At 45.0% G+C, this 25,527-nt stretch overlaps 2 protein-coding genes across 5 annotated transcripts in view; one reads left to right on the plus strand and one right to left on the minus strand.

The window, feature by feature from the left end:
* Window positions 1-9,312: 9,312 nt before the first annotated feature.
* GZF1 (GDNF inducible zinc finger protein 1) lies at window positions 9,313-24,080 on the plus strand. 2 transcript variants are annotated; one of them, XM_033094475.1, is made up of 6 exons: window positions 9,313-9,446; window positions 11,851-13,221; window positions 14,623-14,717; window positions 16,293-16,460; window positions 17,234-17,391; window positions 17,806-24,080. In XM_033094475.1, the coding sequence occupies exons 2-6, from the start codon at window positions 11,870-11,872 to the stop codon at window positions 18,154-18,156; spliced, it is 2,124 nt and encodes a 707-aa protein (XP_032950366.1). In that variant the 5' UTR covers window positions 9,313-9,446; window positions 11,851-11,869; the 3' UTR covers window positions 18,157-24,080. The 2 variants fall into 2 exon arrangements, with proteins under 2 accessions (XP_032950366.1, XP_032950367.1); XM_033094476.1 differs by lacking the exon at window positions 9,313-9,446 and adding an exon at window positions 9,467-9,666.
* The window catches only part of NAPB (NSF attachment protein beta), a 38,737-nt gene continuing 35,293 nt past the window's right edge, over window positions 22,084-25,527 (minus strand). For all 3 annotated transcript variants that reach the window (XM_033094479.1, XM_033094478.1, XM_033094480.1), the window contains one exon: window positions 22,084-24,474. In XM_033094479.1, coding sequence (XP_032950370.1) covers window positions 24,364-24,474 — 111 coding nt within the window. In that variant the 3' untranslated portion in view covers window positions 22,084-24,363. The remainder of the gene's footprint in view (window positions 24,475-25,527) is intronic.

The following is a 25,527-nucleotide window of genomic DNA, read 5'->3' on the forward strand; positions in this document are numbered from 1 at the left end:
GAAAGATGTGGACGGTTCTCCAACCAGCATAGGCAGGAGAAAGCAAAGGTTGTTGCGGCCCAGTGGGCTGGGAAGTGCTTGCTGAGGCAGTCCAGATGCGGGACTTGTAGTCCCAGGAGGAAACGCTTGCTGAGTCCTCCGGGGGAGATGCGGGTGAGGTCAAGGTCGTCCCTCACCCCCAGGACAGCCCTGGAGAGTGACTATGGACTATGGGGAATTGCCTTCCGTCCCTAATTTAATAGAGCGCTTGACTGTTTGCTTGGGAATGTACCACCATGTAGTGGAACTGGAAGATGTTTGCTTTTGTGTCTCGACCAGCCACCATGGAGAATATGTGAGGAAGACTGGCTATGCCCAGGAAGACTGGCGGTGCCCTGAGAGCCCTGGCTGAGTCCAGGAAGTCTGGCTGTGCCCAGAGAGAGTGACAGTGCCCTGAGAGGCCCTGGCTGTGCCCGGGGAGACTGGTGGAACCCTAAGAAGCCCAGGAAGTCTGGCTGTGCCCAAAAGTACTGGTGGTGCCCTGAGAGACCCTGGCTGTGTCCAGAGAGCCTGGCTGTGTCTAGGATATTGCATTCACTTCTATGCTCCTCACACAGGGCCCCTCGTGGAAGACGCTTGTCTCTTAGATTGTGAGACGAGACCCTGTAGGGGTGGAGTGTGGGGACAGAGCCAGGAGTGCAGTTTCCAGGCTCTCGGCCTCACGTGGAGAGGTGCTCACTCAGGTAGTAAATGGCCATCAACTGTGATTGGATGGCCATCAGCTGTAGCTAGTTGGCCGTGAGCTGTAACCAGTGAGCCATTGGCCACTAATATAACTGCTGTGGTTACGCTAACAGCAAATGGGGGCTAGCAAGAAGATGGTGGCTGAGCTAGCAAGCGCGGATTGCAGAGAGGCGGATGCCGCCAGCGAGAATATAATGGTATGACTCCCCTACCTATGGCTCCATGGGTGTTCCTGTTTGGCCTGACCATGTCCTGCGTTCTTATGTGGGGAGCAGGAGCTGAGACCCCGCAGGCCGTCCCGCACAACAATGATCTTTTCCCAAGTCCTTCATCTTTAGTGATTAGACAGAACTCCTGTCACCAACTTCCTAAATACCTCTAGTTACCTGGAAGTCTTGCAGCTATTGAGGGGAAAACTGAGCTTATGCTATGGACTCTGTCCTGGTCAGGGATCTGGGGTTGACTTTTTGGGGGAGGAGATGACTGAATGGAGACAGAGGTGATGCATAGGAATTAACTGGGGGAAGATGGACTATTAGAACAGGATGTAAAAATGGCCTGTGCTGAGGGGCTTGTGGCCACTGCCAGACCTGCATCGAGGACCATGTGGCCAGGAGAGTGTAGTGGTCAGGGATGGAGGTGACACAGTTAAGCAGATAAAGGCCAAATCCTTGGGCTTTTACAAGACACTGTCATTGTTCCCCACCCTCCCCCCAATATCTTACAAACCACACTTCCCAATGTTCACTTTTGGCTTCATGCAAACCAGGAATGTTATTTAATCACACAGGTGTGATTTTCTATCTGATCTGAGAAGAGACAGCTTCTTTGTTCTGCTGTATGTGGAGATGGTGTGTTCTGGGTAGAGCTCACGCTGTGGAGGTTCAAATCCTGGCTCGGTGTTTGCTCTCTGCATGATCTAGAGTAAATTGGTCTATCCTGCTGTGCCTGTTTTCTCATCTGTAAAATGGGGATAATACTACCTCTTTACAGAGTTTTGTGAGAAGTGACTAATACCAGTAACATTTTTAGCATAGTGGCTCACTCGTTGTAAACATTAAACAGGTTTTTTTCTTATTTTCATTATAATTAATCCAACACTTGGTACCAGTTTGGCGGAAACTGCAGAGAGGAGATGTGTAATTGGGATGACCATCTAGGTTAGTTATTTGGCTTTATCCAGAGGAAAAGCAAACTTTTCATATCTTTACGACAGGACTTAGTTTTGCAATTTAGAGCAAGGCGCCCACTGAAGTTGGGCTCCTACCCTCTCAAAGAAAGGGCTCTATCTCCCTGTATGTTTACATCTTGAAGAGATGGCTCCCAACCATAAAGCTGATGCAAAGCCTAGTTAGTCTTCAGAAGGATTTATGTATATTTCAAAGCGAGGATAAACTAGTCATAGGCCATTTAATGACCACACCAGGATACAGTCTGAGAAATGCTAGTTAGGCGACTTCTGTCATTTTTTTCGTGGTTCTTCTAACATCATAGAGTGAACTTTAACAAACCTAGATGGTAGGGCCTGCTACACATCTAGGTTATCCGGTATACCACTGTCCTATATGTGGTCCATCTAACGGTCATTATTTGGCGCATGACTGTATTGATAATGACCATTTTTCTCAAGCACATACTCAAAGAAAAAGGGGAAGAAATATGCCTGTGAGGACAGAGTCCTGGAGAGCAATTTCCAGGCTCTCGGCCTTGCATGGGGAGGTGCTGGCTCTGGTAGTGAATGACCATCAACTGTGATTGGTAGCCCATCAGCTGTAAATGGTTACCCAATTGGCTACTGATATAACTGCCCAGATTGCGTTGATTGGTTGGTTGGTTGGCAGGCAGGCAGGCAGGCAGGCAGAAAAAAGTGAATGGCGGACTGCGAATCATGTGGATTCTACTGCGTGTATCTTGCCCGGCTGTCAACGAGAATATACTGGTATGATTCACCTATTTATGGCTACGTGGGTGTTCCTTTTTGGCCTCACTATATCCTGCGTTCTTATGTAGGGAAAGGGACCAGAGGCCCCGCATGACAAACGGCGCAGTGAGCAGGGTATGGTGCCGGCCAAAGCTTTCCGAAGGATGGTGGAGCAGTTTGTGAGTGTGAAAGCTCAGCTTTGGGAGACCTGTGAGGAGCTGCGTCGGGAACTGGAGGCGCAGTCTGCCTGGTAGACTCAAGCCTCCAGATGGTACACTACTCTCTTGGCTGTAGAAGGCGTCACCTTCCTTTTGGTAATCTGCTGCTGCCGTAGGCACCAAGAGTTGTGGACATTTTATACTGAGGCGTCCACCCAATCAGACACGTGGCACAGCGAGCAGGATTCTGGCAAGGTAGGAATGGACTCTGACTTTGGGCAGGAGGACAGATGGCCCCCACGCAGTGTGTGGTGCCAGGTGGCCACTGTTCTCAGAAACTGGAGCCTCGAGGAGGGGTGGGAGAACATGGATGGCTCTCCGGCCAGCGTGGACAGGGCCCTGCTGGTTCTGGCTGAGCTGTTGCCAGAGGAGGTGAAGGGTACAGCTTGCCATGTGCGCTGGATGTTCCTCACTGCCTTGTGTCATAACATGGAGGACACGCTTAATGAAACAGCTCAGGTGCCAGATCAGCAGCCCCGGGGGGCGCGCTGGAAGCTCGGGACCACCGGTTGGAGGAGGTTCTCACTGCAGCACATCATAACTTGGAGGAAGTGCTTGCTGGAATAGCCCAGGTGCAGGACCAAGGGTCCCGAGGGCAGGCGTTGGAAGCTCGGGTCCACTTGTTAGAGGAGGAGCCCCACAGTGGAGACTCTGAGGCAGAGGCGGACGTTGCCAGTGGAAACAATGTAGCACCCAACCCCTACTCCCGGCCCACCTTGAAGCAAAAGGTAAAGCATGAGCAACATTTGGGCCCCGGGGACATTGCTGCTGGTAGCCCAGCTGTGACTGAATTCACAACCTACACCTCTTACACTCCCACTGAGTTGCAGGAGCTGGGGAGGTGGTGCCGACAGCACCCTGGAGAGACAATCTCAGGTTGGCTACTATGTTTATGGGATGAGAGGGCAGACAGCATTCTCTGCTCCCCAGGAGAAATGGAAAAGCTAGCCTCCCTGATGGGGCATCCATCCCTGCAACAAAGTTTTCAGAATTGCCACAGGTTGGCCCAAGACCAGGGCTACCACACTCTAATGGAGTGGCTCACTGCTGCGGTATGCACAGTGTGGGGACAGGCTGGCGAGCTGCCAGACACTGTGAGTAAATGGCAATCACATACTGAACTTACTCAAATCATCCGTGAAATGGGTATGAGACATGCTATGTTCAACCCTAATATGTGGGGGATGGATGACGAGCATTTCACAGTGAGCATAAGAGATCTGGTTTTGGATACTGCCCCTGCAAGTGCTTTTGGATCCTTGGTTGCCATTCTTACGTCCTATGTGGGGCAGTGGATCCATGAAGTTACAATTGCCATGGCCACCCTGGGGGATGTTGAAAGCCAGTGGTAAAGGAAGTCAAGACAGGAGGTCTGAGAAGTTAAGACCTGGAAGTCCAAACCAAAAGTAAGGGGGCGAGGTCGTGGGCCTCAGAGAGTAACACGCGCACAGATGTGGCGTGATCTCCTGGCAGCAGGGGTTGATTGGGAAAAAACAGACTGACAACCCAATGCACTCTTGTTGCAACTTTGGAAACAATTGGAAACGGCAATTCCAGTAATGTTGGAAACAGCAATTCCAGCGAAGCCTAAAGGAGAAGTCTGGGAAAGTGCGACCCGTGTCCCTCCAGGACTTCATGCAGCAGCTTGAGGCTGACTCCTTCCAGCTTGATTAGGGGTGGGGCCAAGGTACGCAGTCAGAGGGGACAAGCAGGCACTGGAGGCCCCACATGTAACTGTCCATACATTGGTCCGCTTCTAATGTGCAGAGGGTTTTGGCCCTAGTTGACACTGGTGCAGATTCCAGTCTTGTTTATGGGAATCCAGAACTGTTCCCGGACCAGCAATCTGCACTGATGGCTACGGGGGAAAGACTGTGACTGTGAAAGCTGTTTCCTTACCACTGGGTATAGGAAAGCTTCCCCCACGTACCTATAAGGTGTATGTCTCCCCCATTACGGAGTGTATTCTAGGGGTGGACGTGCTACATGGCCTCAGCTTACAGACGTCGGTGGGAGAGTTCCGTCTCCGGATCCGGGTGGTGAAAGCAGTGACACGCGGGCATGCTCACCACCCTCCTCAAGTGTTGCCACAGCCGTGGCGCGTGGTTACAGTGTGAGAGTACCGCCTGCCAGGAGAGCAGGAGATTGGTCATACAATGCTGGAATTGGAGAAGGCACATATTGTGAGGCCAACACACAGTCCCTTTAACTCCCCAGTATGGCCTGTCAAGAAGCCAGATGGGACCTGGTGAATGACTGTGGACTATAGGGAGTTAATAAGGTGACGCCACCTTTGCACGCTGCAGTGCCTTCAATTCATGATTTGATGGATTGTCTGACTGTCCGCCTGGGAACGTTTCACTATGTAATGGACTTGGCCAATGCTTTTTTCTCCACTGACATTACACCCGAGTGTCAAGAGCAGTTTGCTTGGGTTGGGCGGCAGTGGATTTTTCAAGTCCTTCTGCAAGGATACTTGCACAGCCCTACTGTCTATCATGGGCTCGTAGCCCAGGATTTGGCACAGTGGGATCACCTGTCCTCTGTGGCCTTGTTTCATTATGTTGACGATATTTTACTGACATCTGATTCTCTTTCAGATTTAGAGCAAGCAGCTCCCTCTCTTCTCCGCCACCTGAAGTCACGTGGCTGGGGGGTGAACGAGGAAAAGGTCCAAGGCCCTGGTTTATCCGTCAAGTTTTTGGGTGTTGTGTGGTCGGGTAAGACAAAGATCATACCTGAGGCGATTACTGACAAAATACAAGCCTTTCCCCGGCCAACCAAGGTTTCCCAACTGCAGGTGTACTTGGCTCTGCTAAAGTATTGACGGGCATTTGTACCCCATTTAGTACAAATGGCAAGTCCCTTGTATAACATGATAAAAAAGGGGGCCTCATGGGGTAGGACTGAAGCTATAGAGCAAGGCTTTGTTGCCACAAAACAGGCAGTGCAGCAGGCACAGGCTAACCTGGCCACCCATTTGAACTTCATGTTCACATAACTCAAGAGGGGTAGGTTTGGGGCCTCTGGCAACGGCAGGGGCATCTTCGGTTGCCAGTGGGACTTTGGTCCCAATTGTCGAAAGCAGCGGAAGTCCGCTACTCTCTAATAGAGAAACAGCTGGCTGCTGTGTACGCAGTCCTAGTGGCCACAGAAGCATCACAGGAATGGCACGGGTGTTGGTTCGAACAACCTATCCTGTCCAGGGGTGGGCCTGTACATGGACCCAGGGACCCAAAACGGAGGTTGGCACAGACCACCACCCTCGCTAAGTGGGGTGCCTACTTGGAGCAATGTAGCACCCTTAGTTCAAGCCCTTTGAACACAGAGCTATAACAGGTCCTGGGGCCTGTGGAGCTTGTAGCCCAGGCTGAGCCAAGCACTCTGCCTAGAGGGGAGGACTTGGAGCCCTCGCCCTACACAGAAGGACAGCCCCCAATACCTGAGGATGCCTGGTTTACCGACAGTTCTAGCCGAGGGGCTGCAGCTGTTTGAACGGCTATTGGTGTGCAGCCCAAAACAGACACCATTTGGTTTGATACTGGGAGGGGCCAGAATAGACAGTGGGCTGAGCTACGGGCTGTGTGGATGATAATCAGCCATGAGCCCAGGCCCCTAGTTATTTGTACTGACAGCTGGGTGGTGTTCCGGGACCTAACGTTGTGGCTCCCTACGTGGAAACACGAAAACTGGTTGGTAGGACACTGTCCACTGTTGGGTCAAGCCATGTGGCAGGACCTCTGGGACCTAGGGCAGAGAAAGGAGGTGACCCTAATGCATGTCACAGGTCACTCCCCCTTAGTGTCCCCAGGTAATGACGAAGCAGATGCCCTAGCACGGGTCCGATGGTTAGAACGGGCTCCTGCCACTGATGTGGCCCATTGGCTGCATAGGAAATTGCAGCACGCTGGAAGCCAAACCACGTGGCAGGTGAGCAGACGCTGGGGTCTGCCTTTGAAATGGCAGGAGACAGCAGATGCCTGCTATGACTGTCGTCTGTGCCCAGGATAGCCCCCAAAGGTGGAGGCTCCCCTGGGAGACACAGCAGATTATTTGAGGGAGGGTGCCCCTCACTCGCTGGCAAGTGGATTACATTGGACCCCTGCCTAAGGCCCGCAATGCGATATACGCATTTACAGCATAGGACACTGCTATGGGGTTGATGTTTGCTTGGCTGTGTCCAGCTGCAGATCAGCGGCATACAGTGGTCGCTCTTACACGGCTGTTCACCTTCTATGGGCGCCTGCAAGTCATTGAAAGTGACAGGGGTATCCATTTTGTAGGGCAAGAAGTGCAGCGCTGGGCTGCCAGGATGGACGTGCAATGGTTGTTTCATACCCTGTACAATCCACAAGCAGCTGGCATGATTGAACGCTACAATGGCCTTTTGAAGCAAGGCCTCCGGGTGTGAAAACACCCTCCACGATGTGCGACTGGGCCTCGCCGTCTATGGGACGTCTTGAGAATCCTGAATGAGAGACCACAGAAGGGAGGGCCCGCACCAGTAGAAGCTTTACTACATCAAACGGCCACTCCCATTCAATTACAGGTTACCCTAGGTGAAACTCTGTTAAAGCCAGGCTATGGCAGAAATGGAAACATTTTGCTGACAGCACCTACATACTTGAAAGCAGGGGAATGGCAGCAAATGGACTAGGCCCTGGTAGGTCAAAAGCCCCCATTGTCGGTGGTTGGTCCTGAAAGCCCCATGGGGGGCTGGTTTGACTCATGATTTGCAAATGACACCGGGGGTGGTGGACAAGTGGCCACCACAAGTGACTGTGGTATACGGAGGTCCTGATATCAGGATGATTTTGCGGGGAACCTATGTGCTCTCGCTATGGCTCTCGCTATGACCCGAAGAATTTTGGGGTCTCCTGTTCTGTTACATGTTGAAACTACGCAAGGGACCCCAAGCACTGCCATAAAGGTCTGGTACCACAAAAGGGGAAAGAAGCCAGTGGCAGGGACCCTCTTTTCCCAGGACAAAAAGCTAGCATGTATCCTCCCAGATGGAAGGTATTTGCCATTGTCGGTTCCTAAGACTGCTATTTCTTTCTGCGTGTAGGCATATGGCACAGGGCCCCTCACGGAAGATGCTTGTCGTGTAGATTGTGAGGCGAGTCCCTGGAGGGGTGGAGTGTGGGGTAGCGTCCCAGAGAGCAGTTTCCAGGCTCTCAGCCTGGTGGGGAAGTGCTGACTCAGGTAGTGAATGACCATCAACTGTGATTGGTTGGCCATCAGCTGTAACCGGTTAGCCAATTGGCTACTGATAACTGCCGGGATGCGTTGATTGGTTGGTTGGTAGGCAGAAAAAAGTGAATGGCAGGTTATGGACAGTGTGGCTCTTGCTTCCTGTGTCTCCAACCCAGCAGCCAGGGAGAATATAGTGGTGTGACTCCCCTATCTATGGCTCCCTGGGTGTTCCATTTTGGACTCACCATATCCTGTGTTCTTATGTGGGGAGGGGGCCAGAGACCCTGCAGGCAGAGACCTTGCATGACAATGCCTTCCCTTATTTTTAACAGGGAGCATTAAGCCTCTTAGTTTTAATTTGTTTGCCTTACACTCCCAAACGTTATCAACACAACCTGTAGATAAGACAAAGCTGAATGTAATGCTGGCAGCAGTAGGGAGAATAAGACCTCGCAAAACTATTGCAGTGGCCAGAAGCCAGACGCCCAGGTCAGAATTAACACAACTGTAAGTGTAATTCCCGCCAAGTCTTGCACAGCGGGGTTTTGATTAAAATTGCATTAAGGATGGGTGGTAGCAGCAAGATTTTGAGCAGAAGAATTTAGACTTTTAGGGCTTAAGTTGTTTCCCAGGGAGGCGCTGATGAGTCTTTGGAGGAAATTCCGTAATGACCCATCAAGCCATGTGCGTGGCTGGGGACTCCCGGAACAATCACCATGCAATTGAGAGTAGGAGGATGCCCGCTGCCAGGCAGGCGCCTGCCAGAGCACCCGACCTAGCCAGGCCACACTCTGCAGGACGTGGACGCGCTTTATCACCCGCCTGCCAGCCGGAGGACGCCAGCAGAGCATCTGCCCTTTGCCAATGCCATGCCTGGGAGCCTGGACCGCCTCGCAGACCCGCCTCACCTCTGAGGGGCAGACCACGACAGGGGATACACAAGGCACAAAAGCTGCCAGCGCCGCGCGACAGCGGCTGGCATTGACTCAACGTGAGCACGCCGCTCACGTGACCTGGAGTTGCCCGCGCCTCCCGCGGGGCGGGAGCCACGCAACGGACAGCTGCAGCGCATCCATCGCTGCCTTGTGCGCAGGCGCAGACCTTGGCTCGCGGCCAGTGACGCAATCTTGTACGGCCGGTCTGACGCGTGGCCCCCGTGTACGTAGGCTCGCGTAACTCTGCCCTAACGGCCTCCGCAGTTGGACGTGCGGGCGTAGGCCCTTCCGTAGCCCCGCGAGGGGGAAGGGCCGACCGGGGGCGGAGCTGGGCCGGCGGCAGCCAATCGCCGGTGCCCGCGCCCGTGCCGCGCCCCGCCCAGCTGGCCGGCCCACACCGCGGGCCTGGTCCAGCGGACGCGCGACGGCAGTGGCGGCGGCTGCGGCTGGGGGGTGAGTACTCGGCCAGCTGGTCCGCCTGGCCCCTTTACCCAAGCGCTGCCTCCTGGCTGTCCGCGCGGGCTCGTCCCGGAGGAGCGACGGGCCTGAGGGATGCAGGAGCCGGGAGCCGCGCTGCCGGGCCGAAGGGCCAGGCCTGATCACGCGGGCGCCGTACATGCCCGCGGCGGAGCAGGCACTCGGGTCAGCCTGCAGCGGGGGCCGTGTGTCCTTGGTAATTGTGTGGGTCGGCGGGGCAGAGGGGCGGTCGCAGGCGGGTGGCGAGTTTGCGGTGGGGGGCCGAAGGCGGGCGTCGTCAGGTGATATGCCCACTCAGGCTCAGGCCCGGCTGTAGCGCTGCAGCCTCCCCAGTGTAGAGCCACCGCGCAGAGAAACCGAAGGTAGGACGATGCTCGGGGACAGAGGTGCTGCCAGGGTGCCAACCAATTACAGTGGCAGATGCCCAGATCCGAATATTCCTGTTGCCTTTCTCCTTCCTTTCCCGTGCTCGGACAAAGTGGGAAATCGTGCTCAGAAACCACTTTATTGACTCCAAAGTTACTGTTCGGCTGCCCTGAGCGAACAAGGGCTGGGACTGCAGAGATTTGGGAAAGTGCAGGGCTGCTGGCAAGTTTGGGCGTCAGGCTAAGACAGCCATCCTCAGCCATTTCTCCCAAGTCTGGGACCGGAATCAATAAAAATCTATGGGCAAGTGTTCTGCGTCCTTTCCCCTCCCCTCATAGCTTTGACTTAGGTTTGGGCAGTATTTTCTGTTTACTTTGGAGTCTCCTTCAGGTGACACTGCTCAGGCCTTATAGATGTCGTTTTTACAGTTACCTCTGAGGCAGCCTTTTTTCATGTTTATAGGACTGCTGGTTGTGGGGAGCCTGTTGTAGCTTCATGTATCACTGATGGTACTAGACAAGTGCGGATAGGTGGAGAACTTTCTTCAGGGAAGGAGAGCTTTTTTCAGGGACGATGCAGAAAGTTCTGTTCTAAATGTGTTGAGTCTGAGATGACATCTAAAATCTGGCTGAAGGAAGCTACAAGAAAGATGGTCACTTTGGATTGGTGGGTGGAGACTTAGAAACCAAAGCAAACTTGGAAGAGGGAGATTCAGGAGTAGAAGGTGGGGGGGCGAACCCTGAGGAGAACACACTCAGGGAGTCCTGAGGTGTGAGGAGAGCCAGCAAAGCAAAAGAAATGACCCAAGATGGTGTGCGGTACCATGGGAAGCAAGGAGAGCAACCTCAGGATGGGGTGGAGGTGAAATCTGCAGTGCCCATGGCTATGGACAGATAGACGGAATAAAAGCAACTCTGCTGAAGTCAGGGGTATGAGCAGTTTCAGTATGAGTCCAGAATGCCACCAGGCCCAGGCTCAAGTCCCAGCCAAATCACTTACTGTTATCTTGTTAGTTCTTTCCTCCTCTGTGAAATGGGATAAAAACAGCACCTGTGCCTGGTGCATGGCAAGCCATTAACAACTAGTGAACAAGTCTCAGGCGCCCCTGTAAGCACTTGACATGTTTGCACTCAATGAAGCCTCACAACAACCTGCCAGCCTTTTACCGTGTTTCCCCCAAAATAAGACCTAGCCAGACAATCAGCTCTAATGCATCTTTTAGAGCACAAATTAATACTATTAAAATTACTATTAATACCATACAAATTACTATTAATTTTTGCTCCAAAAGATGCATTAGAGCTGATTGTCTGGCTAGGTCTTATTTTCGGGGAAACATGGTACAGATAAGCAAACTAGGATTCAGAGAAGTTACTGGCCCAAGTTAACACAGCTTATAAACGCTGTGGGACTTGCACTACTTCAATAGTGTAACGGTAATTCAAATTATGAGGTATTTAGGGGTCTTGGAAATGGCCATGGATTGTGAACTACTTTTCCATGAAGTTTTCTTTCCCCCATTAAAAGTATTTATTTATTTATTATTTGGTTGTTTTCAGAGGCAGACATGATTTTCTAAGGTTTGCTCCCAGATAGTGGCAGCCATGTGTTTTAATTGTTTGGTTTCCTGATTAAAGAACTAGACATTGTTGCCATAAATTCTGTTACCGTTTGGGGGTCTGTGTCTATAAGCAAATTAGAAAATGACCTAGATAAGCAAATTACTGTTTTAATGTATTTCATTAATTATAACTTTAATCATTTATGTTTATCCTTGGGGGAAATCTTAGTAATGTGCTATTTTTTCATGCATATGTTATGAAGGTGCACCAGGACTTCACTTCAGAAAACTGCTAAGTGAAGTGTGATTTGAATCTCTACATGAGAAAAGTTAGGTTTAGGTTATTAAATCAGTTTATATCCTCTACAAGAACTGAAAGAATCCTCATAATTGTCATCCTTTTATTTTGGTGGTTGCTCATGCATGAAATAATTTTTGTTTTTGTTTCCAAAGCTGTTTTTCTTTTAGAAACATGGAAAGTGGTGCAGTTCTGCTTGAATCCAAATCCTCACCGATTAACCTTCTGCATGAAATGCATCAACTACGCCTTCTGGGTCATCTGTGTGACGTGACTGTCAGCGTGGAGTACCAGGGTGTCCGTGAAGAATTCATGGCCCATAAGGCGGTGCTGGCAGCCACCAGTAAGTTTTTTAAGGAAATGTTCCTTAATGAGAAGACTGTGGATGGTACCAGGACTAACGTCTACTTAAATGAAGTGCAAGTAGTTGATTTTGCTTCATTTCTTGAGTTTGTCTATACTGCAAAGGTACAGGTGGAAGAAGATCGGGTGCAGCGAATGCTGGAAATGGCTGAAAAGCTAAAATGTTTGGACTTATCAGAAACTTGTTTTCAATTAAAGAAACAGATGTTAGAGTCGGTACTTTTGGAGTTGCAGAATTTCTCTGAGTGTCAGGAGGCGGAAGGGAGCAGTGGCTCCCAAGGCAGTGTTGCTCCTGAGGCCAGGGCAGGTGTGGCTCTGGACAGTCCTCTCCCCAATGGCCTCGTGGACTCCTCAGATCCCACCGTGCAGAGAATCAGCAACGGTGTATTGTCAGATATGCCGCCAAGGAAGTCCAAGGAGAAACCAGACAAGAAGAAAGATGTCGTTAAGCCTTCCTACCCTAAAATCAGAAGAGCTAGTGGAAGGCTGGCTGGCAGAAAGGTATTTGTGGAAATTCCTAAAAAGAAATACACAAGGAGACTCCGAGAGCAGCAGAAAAGTGCCGAGGATGACACGGGGGACTACAGGTGTCTCCAAGATTCTAGCCCAGACACTGTGGGAACAGAGATGGAGCCAAGGACAAAGAATGAGGACGGCAGCACTGAGGTGGAGGAGGTGCTCCACGAGGCAGGGTGGGGGGACGAGGACGACGGCAAGGGTGAGGAGGGGGAGAAGAGGAAGAGCAACTTCAAGTGCTCTGTCTGTGAAAAGGCTTTTCTGTATGAGAAGAGCTTCCTGAAGCACATCAGGCATCACCACGGAATGGCCACTGAGGTGGTTCACCGGTGTGATACCTGTGGCCAGACCTTCGCCAACCGCTGCAACCTGAAGAGCCACCAGCGCCACGTGCACAGCAGCGAGCGCCACTTCCCATGTGAGCTCTGTGGGAAGAAATTCAAGAGGAAGAAGGATGTCAAGCGGCACGTGGTGCAGGTCCATGAGGGTGGTGGTGAGCGGCACCAGTGCCAGCAGTGTGGCAAGGGCCTGAGCTCCAAGACAGCCCTGCGGCTCCACGAGCGGACACACACAGGCCTCAAGCCCTATGGCTGCACCGAGTGTGAAGCCAAGTTCTCGCAGCCCTCGGCACTGAAGACCCACATGAGGTATGTGCACCCGGCTCCAGCTTACTGGTGTGGGAAATCGCAGAGACCCTCTGAAAATATTTTTTCCAGAATGTGGCTTAACGTGATTTTTTTGAAATGCATGTCAGAAATTGAGGTAGTTTGAGGATTGGACTAGTGTCGCTACATCTCTGGATATTTCACTTCATAACTTGTACCCTCTAAAGTTGGGAAGCTATTTTGAAGCATCTTTGAATTCTTTCTGGGTAGAGATGCTATGAGATGGTTTTGTTCTACACTGCAGAAATTCTATAGTGTTCCTATGGGCCTCAGGCCAATGAGGACCTCCTGGCTCCTGTCCACGGCCACAGCACAGAAACCTGGGCACAGAACCAGCACAGCAGAGGACTGCTGAACACGCAGGCCCTGCAGGTCTTACCTGGCATATACTGCAGGCCAGGGCTCTCCCACTCCCAGAGGAGCCTCTGATGTGTACACTTCGCACCACACCTGAGGCTAATTATCTTTATTTTTCCTTTCCTGACTTCATTTAGAACTTGGGCCTGTGACCATCTGGGTTGCACAGTCCCATTAAAGACCTCAGTGAGATGACATTTAGGGTTTTAGGACACTTCTCTGGTCATCTGTTCATTCTCCAGGCTTGGAAGCTATGCCACTGTTTGGTCTATACTCCAGAGTTAGGATGGACAGTATTTTGTTAGGTGGGTGACATTGTTTTTAAATAAGTTTCCTTATGGTGCTCAGTTATTTATGCTTCAAATCCAGACAAGCAGTTTTCTACCCTATTCTAGATCTGCCCTCACACTTGGGCCAGTCTCTGGAGTGGTAGCATAGTGTTCATCTTTTTACTCTTTATAACAAGTTTAAAAACTTGGCTTAGGCAGTACTCAGTAAATTATGGTTGATAGCTACTTCATACTAGTTGTGAAATTGAAATGCTTATACATTTTCAGAAACCAGGTTTCTTTGGCATTTTGAGAACAGTTCTTTCTAGACTGGTTGTCATACAGAGTCTTAGGAAATGATAGTAAAATTTTTGGTCATGTGGTACTTCATCAGCTATAGTTCCTAAGGTGTTTGTGGTTGATTATTCTGAATAAGGAAACTTTACAAATATGACACAGTGCTGTTTAGTGTTTTTAAAAATATGTAAAAGCATGGTGTCTGCCTGCACAGGCCATACAGCATAAACCCTACAACAAGTGTGGGTGGACCTGGAGTGTTAGTGGGGAAGTGTATCAGTCTATTGGCCTTGTGCAGGCAGATTTGGGGATGGAGATTATGGGCCTCTTCACCTTTTACTCCAGTCATTCTCATTAGGTCTCATGGAATAAACTATCTCTGTAGGCTAGAGTGAAAATTATATTGCAAAGTGAGATTTGAAATACATCCTAAGTTACCATATGAATGTTGTACTTTCAGAATTCATACAGGGGAAAAACCTTTTGTCTGTGATGAATGTGGTGCAAGATTCACTCAGAACCACATGCTGATTTATCATAAAAGGTGTCACACAGGTAAATATTCCTGCTGTTGTGATTAATGTCTTTCCTAGCTGTAGAAAAAAACTGCAATTTATTAATTTAGAAGTTGGCATCTACCAAAGTGGTGCAGGTCTTGATCTACCTTTCTCATTTAGAAAGTCAGCAAAAATGAACAAAATATGCCCACTGCTTCTAGTACTGGTGTGTTTGTGGTGATGGCCTTTTGCACACTAGGTAATAGAAACTGGCAAGTGGGTCTTATGTATTAAAAGATATGAAACAGTTCCTATTACTTTAGTCCCAAATTCCATTTTTAGGAATCTGTCCTAAATAAATTGTTCAGAATATGGGAAAACCTATATGCTATTTTTCCTCTTGCTTTTTCTAAAAAAATCATTAGAAAGAATATGATTGTCCAACCACAGTGGTTCAGTAAATTGGAAAATCTACCCTCTCCTGGCTCACACCCTGGCCATTTGGGGTGAGGGCTCTAAACGTCTGAAAAACACCTGTACTTGGATGTTGACTTGAAAAGTGCACAATTAAACATACAGTTAATCCCAACTATATGATGTATTATGGTGGTGTAATTATCTCATTTCTATTTTCCAAAATTTTTGTGAAATTTTATTATGTGAGTGAGAAAATTTAAGTTGGCTTTATTTGGATTTAGCATAGTAACCCTGAAGTTCAGAAAACCCTGTTTATGACAGAACTGTACAGACACAGACTCTGTTGTATACATGCTAACCCAGTTCCTTCTTACTTGCTTGTATTTAAAAAATTTTTTACTTCTAAGCACTGTCATGATCCTCAAGTTCAAATGCAGGTGAAACAGAGATGAAGCATTTAATGATGTGAATTACTAGACTGTAAAACGAGCAGCAGAATTGGTGTCTAATACTTAGATCATAAGTCAGATCATATTGAAGTCAGATCATATTGAAAGATTAAGTTAAAATCAGTCATTTGATGAAAATATTAATATATTCAGATTTTATTAAAGCCAGTATTTTTATTTTGATGTTTGTGAAATCAGGGGTATACCTAATAATCAGATGAGTCTTATCTGTGGAATAAAAAGGATTCAAACTAAACGTAAAGTGGTATTTAAACATTTTTTTCTTTTCTGTAATCCAATCCAAATGTCTTGGGAGTTGCTACTCTTAAAATAGTTATGTGAACATAGCCAACGTGAAGTCCTCTCCTTTCAAGAGGGACTTTTATTCTGATAAATGTCCATAGAATTGCTTCTTCGAAAAAAAATCTGAATTTCTCCAAACAAGTTGTATAATTTCTTTGTTTGGAATGACTGAATTTCCAAAATGTGAGCTGTCTGAATGATTTCTTTAACTCTAGTCTAGTGGAATCTTTCTTGGGATTTCCAAGGATATTTTACACCAACTTTCAGCAAGTAGCAAGCATCTTATATGAATAGGTATTTTATAACAGTTTTAACTAGAAAATGTAACACGCTGCCCGCCAAGCTGCTTTTGAGAAGTACTGCTTTTGAGAAGTTTGTATAGGTTTTAGAGTGTGGACTCACTCTTCCTGTGTGTTCTAGTGCCTGTATCCTTTGTAACTCCTTCTTTCATTTTTTTCATGTAGGTGAAAGACCTTTTATGTGTGAAACATGTGGCAAGAGTTTTGCTTCTAAGGAGTATTTAAAACATCACAATAGAATCCATACTGGATCCAAACCCTTTAAATGTGAAATTTGTTTCAGGACTTTTGCTCAGCGGAATTCACTTTACCAGCATATTAAAGTCCACACAGGTATGGCTGGAATGTCACCAGAGAAGGGAGTTCAGTGTGGCAAGAAAAATATCCCAAAGGTTTTGACTTAGAAAATTTGAACTTAGCTTTAGGAAAAGACTTTAGCCAAACTTTGTATGTCATAATAGCATTTTAAAATTTTTGAGTTTCTAGTTTCTTGTTCTGAGAAACTGGAAAGGTATGGATGTGTCAACATTTTAACATTTCAGATTAGAATTAGGGATAATCTATACATATTAGTATATATATATATACATGCATGCAAATTCAATTGTGGGACTTAGAATTTTATATTCCATTACTATGGAAAATAGGTAAAATTTCTATAGATGTAATACTAGCTGCAGGTATGGATTTTGGCCCTCCTTTGGCATAGGCCTTAAACTCTGGTATTACCTGTATTTTTATTTTCCAAAAGTTCACATTAGGCCACTTCACTTTTACAAAGACCTACCTACATTAGTACCCGTTCTCACTAACTGAAAAAAGCGTAACATGAATTTTCAGAAAGTGGAGGATACTCTTCACTTTATACCATTTTGGCTTATTAAAGTTTTCATGAGAACACCCTACTTTTGGATCAGGGAAACCAGTATAGAGGTAGTAAATTTGTACCTGTAAGTTGAACCGTGAATCATTCCCAGCATAATCTTCCTTATAGTGGAATGCTGACACTTTCCAGTGGTTTACAAATAGTATTATTCCAGACTGTATTCAGAATTAAATACAGCAGGCTAAAGAGATCAACCAATTTTCTTTTCTTCATGTCTCAGGGGAACGTCCCTATTGTTGTGACCAGTGTGGTAAGCAGTTCACCCAACTCAATGCTCTCCAGCGCCACCATCGGATCCACACAGGAGAGAAGCCGTTCATGTGTAATGCGTGTGGACGGACATTTACTGACAAGTCCACTCTCCGGCGACATACCTCAGTAAGCAACAGTATGGCTTAAGAATGACAAATTGCTGGTCCATAGGTATGCATAACCCTGGATAGTCAGAAATGCCTGTCATTCCATAAGGTGGTTATAGAAGACAACAGGTATTTTCTTCCTCAGGTCTTCCTCAGTGACCGCATTCACAATGTGAATGAAGAACAAGTCTTGAGGCCCAGGAAGGCACAGCCCAGGAAAGCACAATACATGATAAACGTTCTAACAGTAATACAGCAATAGTGATGGTAAAAAGATAATAGACAATTAGTGAAAGTCTGCTGCTGTAGAAACTTAAGTTGAAGAGACTATTTTTTTAAAGGTGTACTTGTTACTAAGTAGCTGTGAATTGGAAGATTTATAGATATTTGTTCAGATACATTCGTTGACTTTTGTTTTGTGTTTGATTTGTAGATACATGATAAGAATACTCCATGGAAGTCTTTCCTTGTTATTGTAGATGGCTCGCCAAAGAATGGTGAAGGACACAAGACTGAACAGCCCGATGAAGAATATGCATCATCCAAACTTTCAGATAAATTGCTGTCTTTTGCAGAAAATGGCCATTTTCACAACCTGGCCACAGTCCAAGGCAGCGTACCTACTGTGCATGAGAATAGTTCTGCACACACAGCCTGCAAGTCGGATGATTCTGTGGTATCCCAGGACGCTCTGTTGGCCACCACCATCAGTGAGCTTAGTGAGCTGACTCCACAGACAGACTCGATACCCACACAACTTCACTCTTTGACCAGCATGGAATAGGAGCTTGAAGATATCTGCCAAGCAGGTCCCATCCTGTGTCTTGTGTGTGTAATAGCTATATGCAAGATGATATCAGGGGCTAAGCAAAAGAACTGCCTGCAGGCAAAGTAGTGGGCAAGACTGGCTGCCGCAGATTTTCCTCAATTTCTGATAACCTGCACGTCTTTATCAAAGCATTTTTAAAGCTTTCCCTTAAAATTCTGACCTGCATGACCTCAGCTACACTTTATCAACAAACAAGGCAATTAACATAACCTCAATTAATTCTGGTGTGGGCTGCTATATGCATTAATCATTCTAATGCTTGATTATCTTGATGTTTATGAAGTTTGGACAACTGTTTACCATAATAGTAGACTATATAGCATTGATCCAGCTCATGAACTTGCTGTTTATGGTCTCCTTGGTCTCTCAGCTTGCCTTATGCTTCCATTTGGGTTTATTTCTCTGGTACCTTTAAGGTATTTTTCTGCCAAGCTGAAATAAAACTGGGGCCATGTATTTTCAGCTGTTTCTTCTGTGTCAAATCGAAGCAAATCAGATTTGCTCTAGGGACCCTTGAATGGGACTGAAGAAATGGATTACTGCATTAATTCCCCTCCCCCCAACTAAAAAAGGAATGACAAACACAAAAAAATTTAGTATAATCTCGACTCACAGCAAGTACATATGCAGCTAGGAAATTTGTCAGAAAATAGCTTTTAAAATGAAATGTGGCTGTTCAGTTTCATTCCTAAAAATCCAATAATGTAAAAGCTGTCCTACCAAAGATTTTAGCAGCAAACAGTGTAGTATTTTTTGCAAAGAGGTGTGAAAAATTAAGCAAGAGGCTTAAGAACATTGTGTAGTCATTTTATTTACAAGTAGCAATGAGGTGATTGTTAGAGCACAGAGTGTTAGTATTTTTGCTTGGTTTTTCTGACTTAATTTCTGTAACTCTTGAGCAACCCAAACTTCCTCATTTCTACATCAAGAGCTAGAAACAGGCAAGTAATTGCCACACTTGTTTCCTTGGGAGCATGTGAGAATATAGAAGGGATCAAAAGCTTTGGCACACTCATTGATTATGCCTTAAGAGTATGTTGTGAAGAACCAGTAACTTTTGTCCTAAATGCACCTTTGGCTTTCTTATGCTGGACTTAATTATTGCTCAGAATGAATTTGTAATGAATGAGAAGATGATTCTGCTGTATTTGCTAAGCCTGATTCGTGGTTCCAGTGGCTTTTGTTTGTTGTGTGCTTATGAAATGCTTTGACTCACATGTAACCCTAAACATTAATTTAAAAGAGAACCTTGAAGAATTATTTTGTTCACCAGTTGTTTTTCTCCATTTTAATTTATTAAACTTGCTGTGAAAACACTTTCATTTGCTAAGAGAAAGTTACTTTATCCGTAAATTCCAGGATGAAGACAGCTGCATTAGGCCAGAAACTGAGGGAAGACTTTCTTCCTAAGTGCTTATTTTATTCTAGTTTGTAACATGTTACATACTAAAGCCACTATAAGGTGTTTTAGGTGCTGATAACATGTTTCACACCTGCTCTTGAAGATAGCAGTATTGAACTACTTCGAATTCAATTATGACAATATATCCTAGTTGTGTTTACAAAACAAAGTGACTGTCACACAACCATTTTATTCTTGGTAAGAGAATGAACCTGCCCAGCCGATGTACTGTTTCATGGAGTAAAGTCATCTTAATGAGAAGAAATTTAAATAATAGATTATTTTGTTACCTACTGGAAGAATTTTTGTCTTGAATTTGTTTCTTTAGAAATTCTACAAAAAAATCATTTAATGTGTTAATAAATGTTTGCTTTATAAAATGTGCTTTGCAAGTCTTAAGTTTATTTCCATTATTAAAATTTAGGCTCTGTAGATTGAAACAAGTATAATTTCCTTAATTTCATGAATAATGAAGTTTAAAATCAAGGTCCGTAGTCCTAGGATTAACTAATTTTAATTGTGTGATTGCACTTTTATTTTTTTAGAAGTGAAAGGCCTGGTGATAAGTAACACTGACCTCTGCTTCATAAACCTAATATGCATGCTGCTGCTGTGGAGTGCGTAAGTGGACGGGTTTCTTCAATGTCATGTTCAAATTTAGGCTCTTTGCATCACAGAGACTTCTCTAGTATATCTGTTTCTCTCTCTGCTTCCTGGGAAGTAAGCCTGCCCCTGAGAACAGAAATCTGAAAACCCTGTAAGAAAGAATCTTTGGGGTATTTCCCCCTATTTCTCTTAAGCCAAGTACAGCCTCCCTGAGTGAAAGTAAGGCTACCCTCTCACATACCAGTCCCAAGTCCCTGATTGGGAAAGTGCCCTTAGTGCTGGCACTGCTTCTAGAACATCAGGACAGGTGACTGAGGAGGTGATTTAGTGCCTTCCAACCATTTCGTGGGAAATATTCTCAACTCAAATCACAAAGATCACCCAGGCCAAGCCCCAGAAACCACCCACTATGTACAGGCACTCTTAGCAAGGCTAGCAAAACCAGATTTTTAAACCACCATGGTGGCTTCTTTCTGTTAGGAAATGATGATTCTGAAATAAGATAACCTTAAATGATCAACAACAACTCAGAATTTCTAGGCTGGGAAGGCCTGTTCTGTTCAGTTTTCAAAATTTGCTTTGAATTATCTTTAAGTTGTGAATATGCTCACAGACCTAAACATTACTGCTCTCTGACAGGATGAGCTGGCCTGCACTACCCCTTATGGCAACCTTTTCCTCCACAGAACTTGGGACCTAAGTGGCCAGTGGGCTTTACCTTCCCCAGGGGCATGTGCTAAACCTGTATAGATATCTGCAAAGTTAAAGAAATGCCCACACTGCCAACAGAGTTGAGTCACTGCAGGGGTTTCTTATCTACACCCCCCCCCACACACACACACCTACGAGTCTTCTAGGACTCAATCCTCCCTCAACTATGCAACTGACTGTAGCCTAAAGGATGGAAGCAACATTCCTTAACAGAACAGCAGGAAGTGAGGCTTACAGTCATCCTGAAAACTTAGTGGACTGCAAAAATAGACTAATCAGGGCTGCTTTCATAAACCCTCAGCTTGCAAAACCATTCCAGTGCCCTGAATTTCCACCAAGTAACAGATTTAACATAGCCAAACTCATATTTGGATGGATTCAAAGAGCCTAGAGAATATTAATGCCCATTGCCTTAAACTTAATAGGAATAATGTCGAACGGAAGCTACTATTGATCTGTGTAAATTTACCTAGAAAGATCTGTCAAAATATTACTCATAATTTCCACTTTATTTACTGTACAGGTTCACATAAAACATACATACTCTTTTCTGCAATGGTAGAATTATTGTCAGATGGTTAATTTTCATAATACAATCGTCCACCGGAGAGCATGAGGGCGAACACCACAGTGACTGACTCATAACTTCACAGGCAGGAACCTGCATGCACACCAATGCTGTGCTGCCAAACCCCAAATGCCAAAGGTTTGCATTTGGACTTTTTAAATGCACAGTATCAGAGGAAACAATAAATGCACACATTTTGGTTACAGTGACACCATTACACACAGTCACGACTGTGCAAAAATAATGTTTTAAAATAAACTCTCACAAGCTATAAAAATGTTGCCACAAAAAGCAAAGCTTTCCTATAAGAAATTTTAACTGACTATGAACTAACCCCAGATTTATTAAAATATAAGAACTATAGCATAAACAGTCATATTTTGTTCATAAATAACATTCTATACATCCTGAAAACCTAGCTTGGGCCTCTGAGTTCTACCCTATATTCTTTGATGGGACATTTCAAGGAAGGAAGTTTGGATACTGCTAATGCGACATTTGCCCTCTCATTTTCTTTTTATCTTTTAGCAGGTCTGTTCTAGTCATTATAGTTATTTATACTCTTTCGTGTGAAATATTAAAAAAAATTCTCAACTCAGGCACTGATCCCAGTGTTTATTTCAACACAAATAAGCAAGTCTCTGATTGACAGAAAATGTTGCCAAAACTATTTTTAAAAACCATAACCCTTTTTCAGACAGAGGTTTGTCAGGAGATCATGAGGAAAGCTAAATGGAATTGCCTTAAAAGAAATCATTTGGTTTTTACTTTAAGTGGCCAGACCAGAAGATTCTTTTAACAAGTGGAAACAAACTTTCTAGACTAGTGATGAAAGAAGCATGCTGGCTGGCTAGGATTTAAATGCTCTCCAGATGGGACAGATTTATGGCCAGAGGACACCAGCTACAAAAGCACTTCCCATGCCTCACTTGCACAAAAGTGCATTTGGAAAAACTTTTCACAAAAGTTCATTTGGCTGGTTGTAGAATGTATTAGGTAAAGCAACAAAAACCCACTTTTCTCTCTAATACTTTCGTAAGAGATTCCAACAGGAAATGAGAATTAAACGAACTCTGTTAATTGTACTGTAAGTAATAGCCAGCTTTCTTTTAAGAATCCCTGACCTTTGAAGGAAGAAAGAAATCCTCATCAGATTCCAGGGCCCAACGCCAGTGTCCATGTCTTCTGGTCCATTCCCTCCACCTTCAACTGACACTGTGACACCACTAACCTTTCCTTTCATCAGTCCACCTCATGCATGTCATCCCACAACTACAGCCAGTAAATCCTCACAGCCACCTGAGAAAGAGCCTCCACAATCGGCCCTCGGCTGGCCCTTTTCAACTTCCATTCCTGCTACTTGCTCTTTCATCCCAGACTGACGTATTCACCACCTCCAAACCTTCCTCCTCACTGAGCTCGTAGTCTGGGCACACCCACTCTACTTCTGCCCAACAAAAGCCTACTAATCCCAGTTGAGGGCCATCCAATAAAGAAACACCATTTAAATACCAGTTACTACCTAACATAACATGGAAAGTTTCACTACCTGTCATTAATGACAGTAGCACAATTTAGAAAGAAACATAGGCTATTGCTGGCAACCTATGCACAACAAACATAAATCATTTAAGCCTAAAAATATGTATCGAAGAGGAGATTCAAAAAACAAGGCCACATCTAAAGTACAGTGTCAGCATATAACATAACGGGTAGAGATCAAGTTCATAAATCAATAGAGCACATACTGTGTAAATCAAAATAAAAGGACAGAGTTCAAACACACAAGCTGAAACAATTCCATCAGCTAAGAGAAAAAGTCCCCTCAGGAGCTAGTTGGAGTTCTTTGCTAGTTGGAGGCAGACAGTAAAGCTCTGTACCATATTTACCCTACCTAACCCATCACATTCAATAAAACCATAAAATTAATGAAACACTTTTTCAAGCTTTGACTTAAATACTCTCCCAGCCCTGATGATGTACATGACCGGGGCATAGAGGGTACCTACCATCTCATGTGGGAAAGTGTATAAACATGGAGATAAAGAAAAAGGATGTGCCCTTTTCCTTTCTGTGAATTAACCTTTATGTGAATATAAAGAAAGGGATTTTCATCCCAACTAAAAGTAGATACTAGGCCCAGGAAAACGAAAAACTTTATTTCTCGTTTGTGTGTGCGTATGTGTGTGTGTGTGTGTGTGTGTACAATGCAGTCAAACCTATGCTGACATTCGTCCATACACGTAGGCAAGCATTGCCAGAAAGCTCCTTTTTCTCACAATGTAAGTGATGCTGGCAGACCCTGGCTGTTTTGAATTTTCGCATGCACATTAACATGTGGAACAATATCAAAAGCAAAGAAATTGGTCACTAGAACCATCAAAATAATTACAAGATAACAACAACAAAAATTTCTAATGAGAAAAGTCATAAACTCATTCCTAACAACTACCCTAAACCAAATACATACTTTTAGAGAATACATCCAGATGCAAATTTACATAGTATGCAAAATATTGGTTAGAACAACTGGGTTGGGTACTCAAGTCCAAGAAACAGGACATAAAAATATATGGTAAAATTAAAACATGAGCTCTGCAAATATCAAATTAACAGGAATAAAATTCTGAAATAGTTCTCAGAAAACTGGGGACTCTGACAAGCATGAAATAGCCCATCACGTCCATAATAGGCACAGGAGCTTCTTATTCATTGTCTAACAGTGACACAAACATGGCAAGCTTAAACAACACTGTGCAACAAAATTAAGCCATTAAATGGACATCCCATAAAGAACACTTGGCCCTAAGATGAAACTAAAGAGGAAAGCCCTAAGATGGAACTTAGCTGCATGCCACAAAGACTTATAAATCTCTCACTTTAGGTCTCCATCTCCCTCTCCATCCCCTTGGATGGACTTCTTGATACGAAGCAACATGGTAGTAAGCCACTGATCCAAGCGAGATATTGAGTCAAATTCCTTCACCTAGTTTAAGAGAAGAGAAACAGGAATTAGTCCACGGAAATACAATTGAAACACAAAACAACAATGTCCCAAGCTGTTTAAACATATACAGTGATAATCCACCACTTTCTTTATTTAAAATTATTCATTCCAGTTCATTACTTTCTTCATTAAAAATCGTTTATTTTTTCATTATCCTGTTTTGATGGAGCTATTGACAAATTCCTCTTTTATACTGCTCTGTATGTTAGTTAATATGTGATGGCAAAAATTCCTGAGAGCCTTTATAATTGGAAGAAGAGCACATTTAATGTGACAAAGGAAATTAGACCTTGTATAAGAATTAGAAGGGAAGAAGAAAATTAATACTGCTCCAATATTCACTGAACATGAAAAACATACTTGCAGAGAGAGGATGGGTGGCAGCAGAATTCCTTTAACTCTTTCCAACACATTACCAAAGAATGACATTTCAATAGGATGAAAACGGTTTTGCAGCAATAGTTAAATGCGAAAACATTCCTTTCCACTATTGCTTCAAAGTCATGATGAATATATTAACGGAGGATACTGAGAAATTTGCCTTATTCTAAACATAAGATGGGAAAAGATGAGAAAACAGAAGAATGCTGAATATAAAGAAAAAATCTTCCACTTATTGTATGCCAGGAATATAGCAAATTTTCACTGTTTTTATATTTTAAATTGTATTTAACTGATTTTACTTTACACTTATATACAGAACAGATTATTTTCAAAAGAAAACACTCAAACAGCAAATTGTAACAATAAGTGATATTCTCTCTTGAATTTGCCTCACAGCTAAATTCACCATGGCTAATAGAACTTTCTAATTGTATTGGGGATGGATATATAAAACACAACCTTTGCAAAATACAACTTACCATGTTTCCCCGAAAATAAGACCTAGCTGTACAATCAGCTCTAATGCATCTTTTGGAGCAAAAATTAACATAAGACCGGGTCTTATATTATGTTAGACAAGACCCGGTCTTATATTATAGTAAAATATTATAGTAAAATAAGACCGGGTCTTATATTAATTTTTGCTCC

Source organism: Rhinolophus ferrumequinum, chromosome 23 (genome assembly GCF_004115265.2).
Source record: "Rhinolophus ferrumequinum isolate MPI-CBG mRhiFer1 chromosome 23, mRhiFer1_v1.p, whole genome shotgun sequence".
Taxonomy (NCBI): domain Eukaryota; kingdom Metazoa; phylum Chordata; class Mammalia; order Chiroptera; family Rhinolophidae; genus Rhinolophus; species Rhinolophus ferrumequinum.

What these genes read in the sequence shown, in the direction of transcription:
- GZF1 (XM_033094475.1), top strand. Translation starts at nt 11,870, where the DNA reads ATGGAAAGTGGTGCAGTTCTGCTTGAATCCAAATCCTCACCGATTAAC. An exon ending in GCATATTAAAGTCCACACAG is followed by an intron (nt 16,461 to 17,233) that starts GTATGGCTGGAA and finishes TTCATGTCTCAG; the next exon opens with GGGAACGTCCCTATTGTTGT. An exon ending in CTCTCCGGCGACATACCTCA is followed by an intron (nt 17,392 to 17,805) that starts GTAAGCAACAGT and finishes TTTGATTTGTAG; the next exon opens with ATACATGATAAGAATACTCC.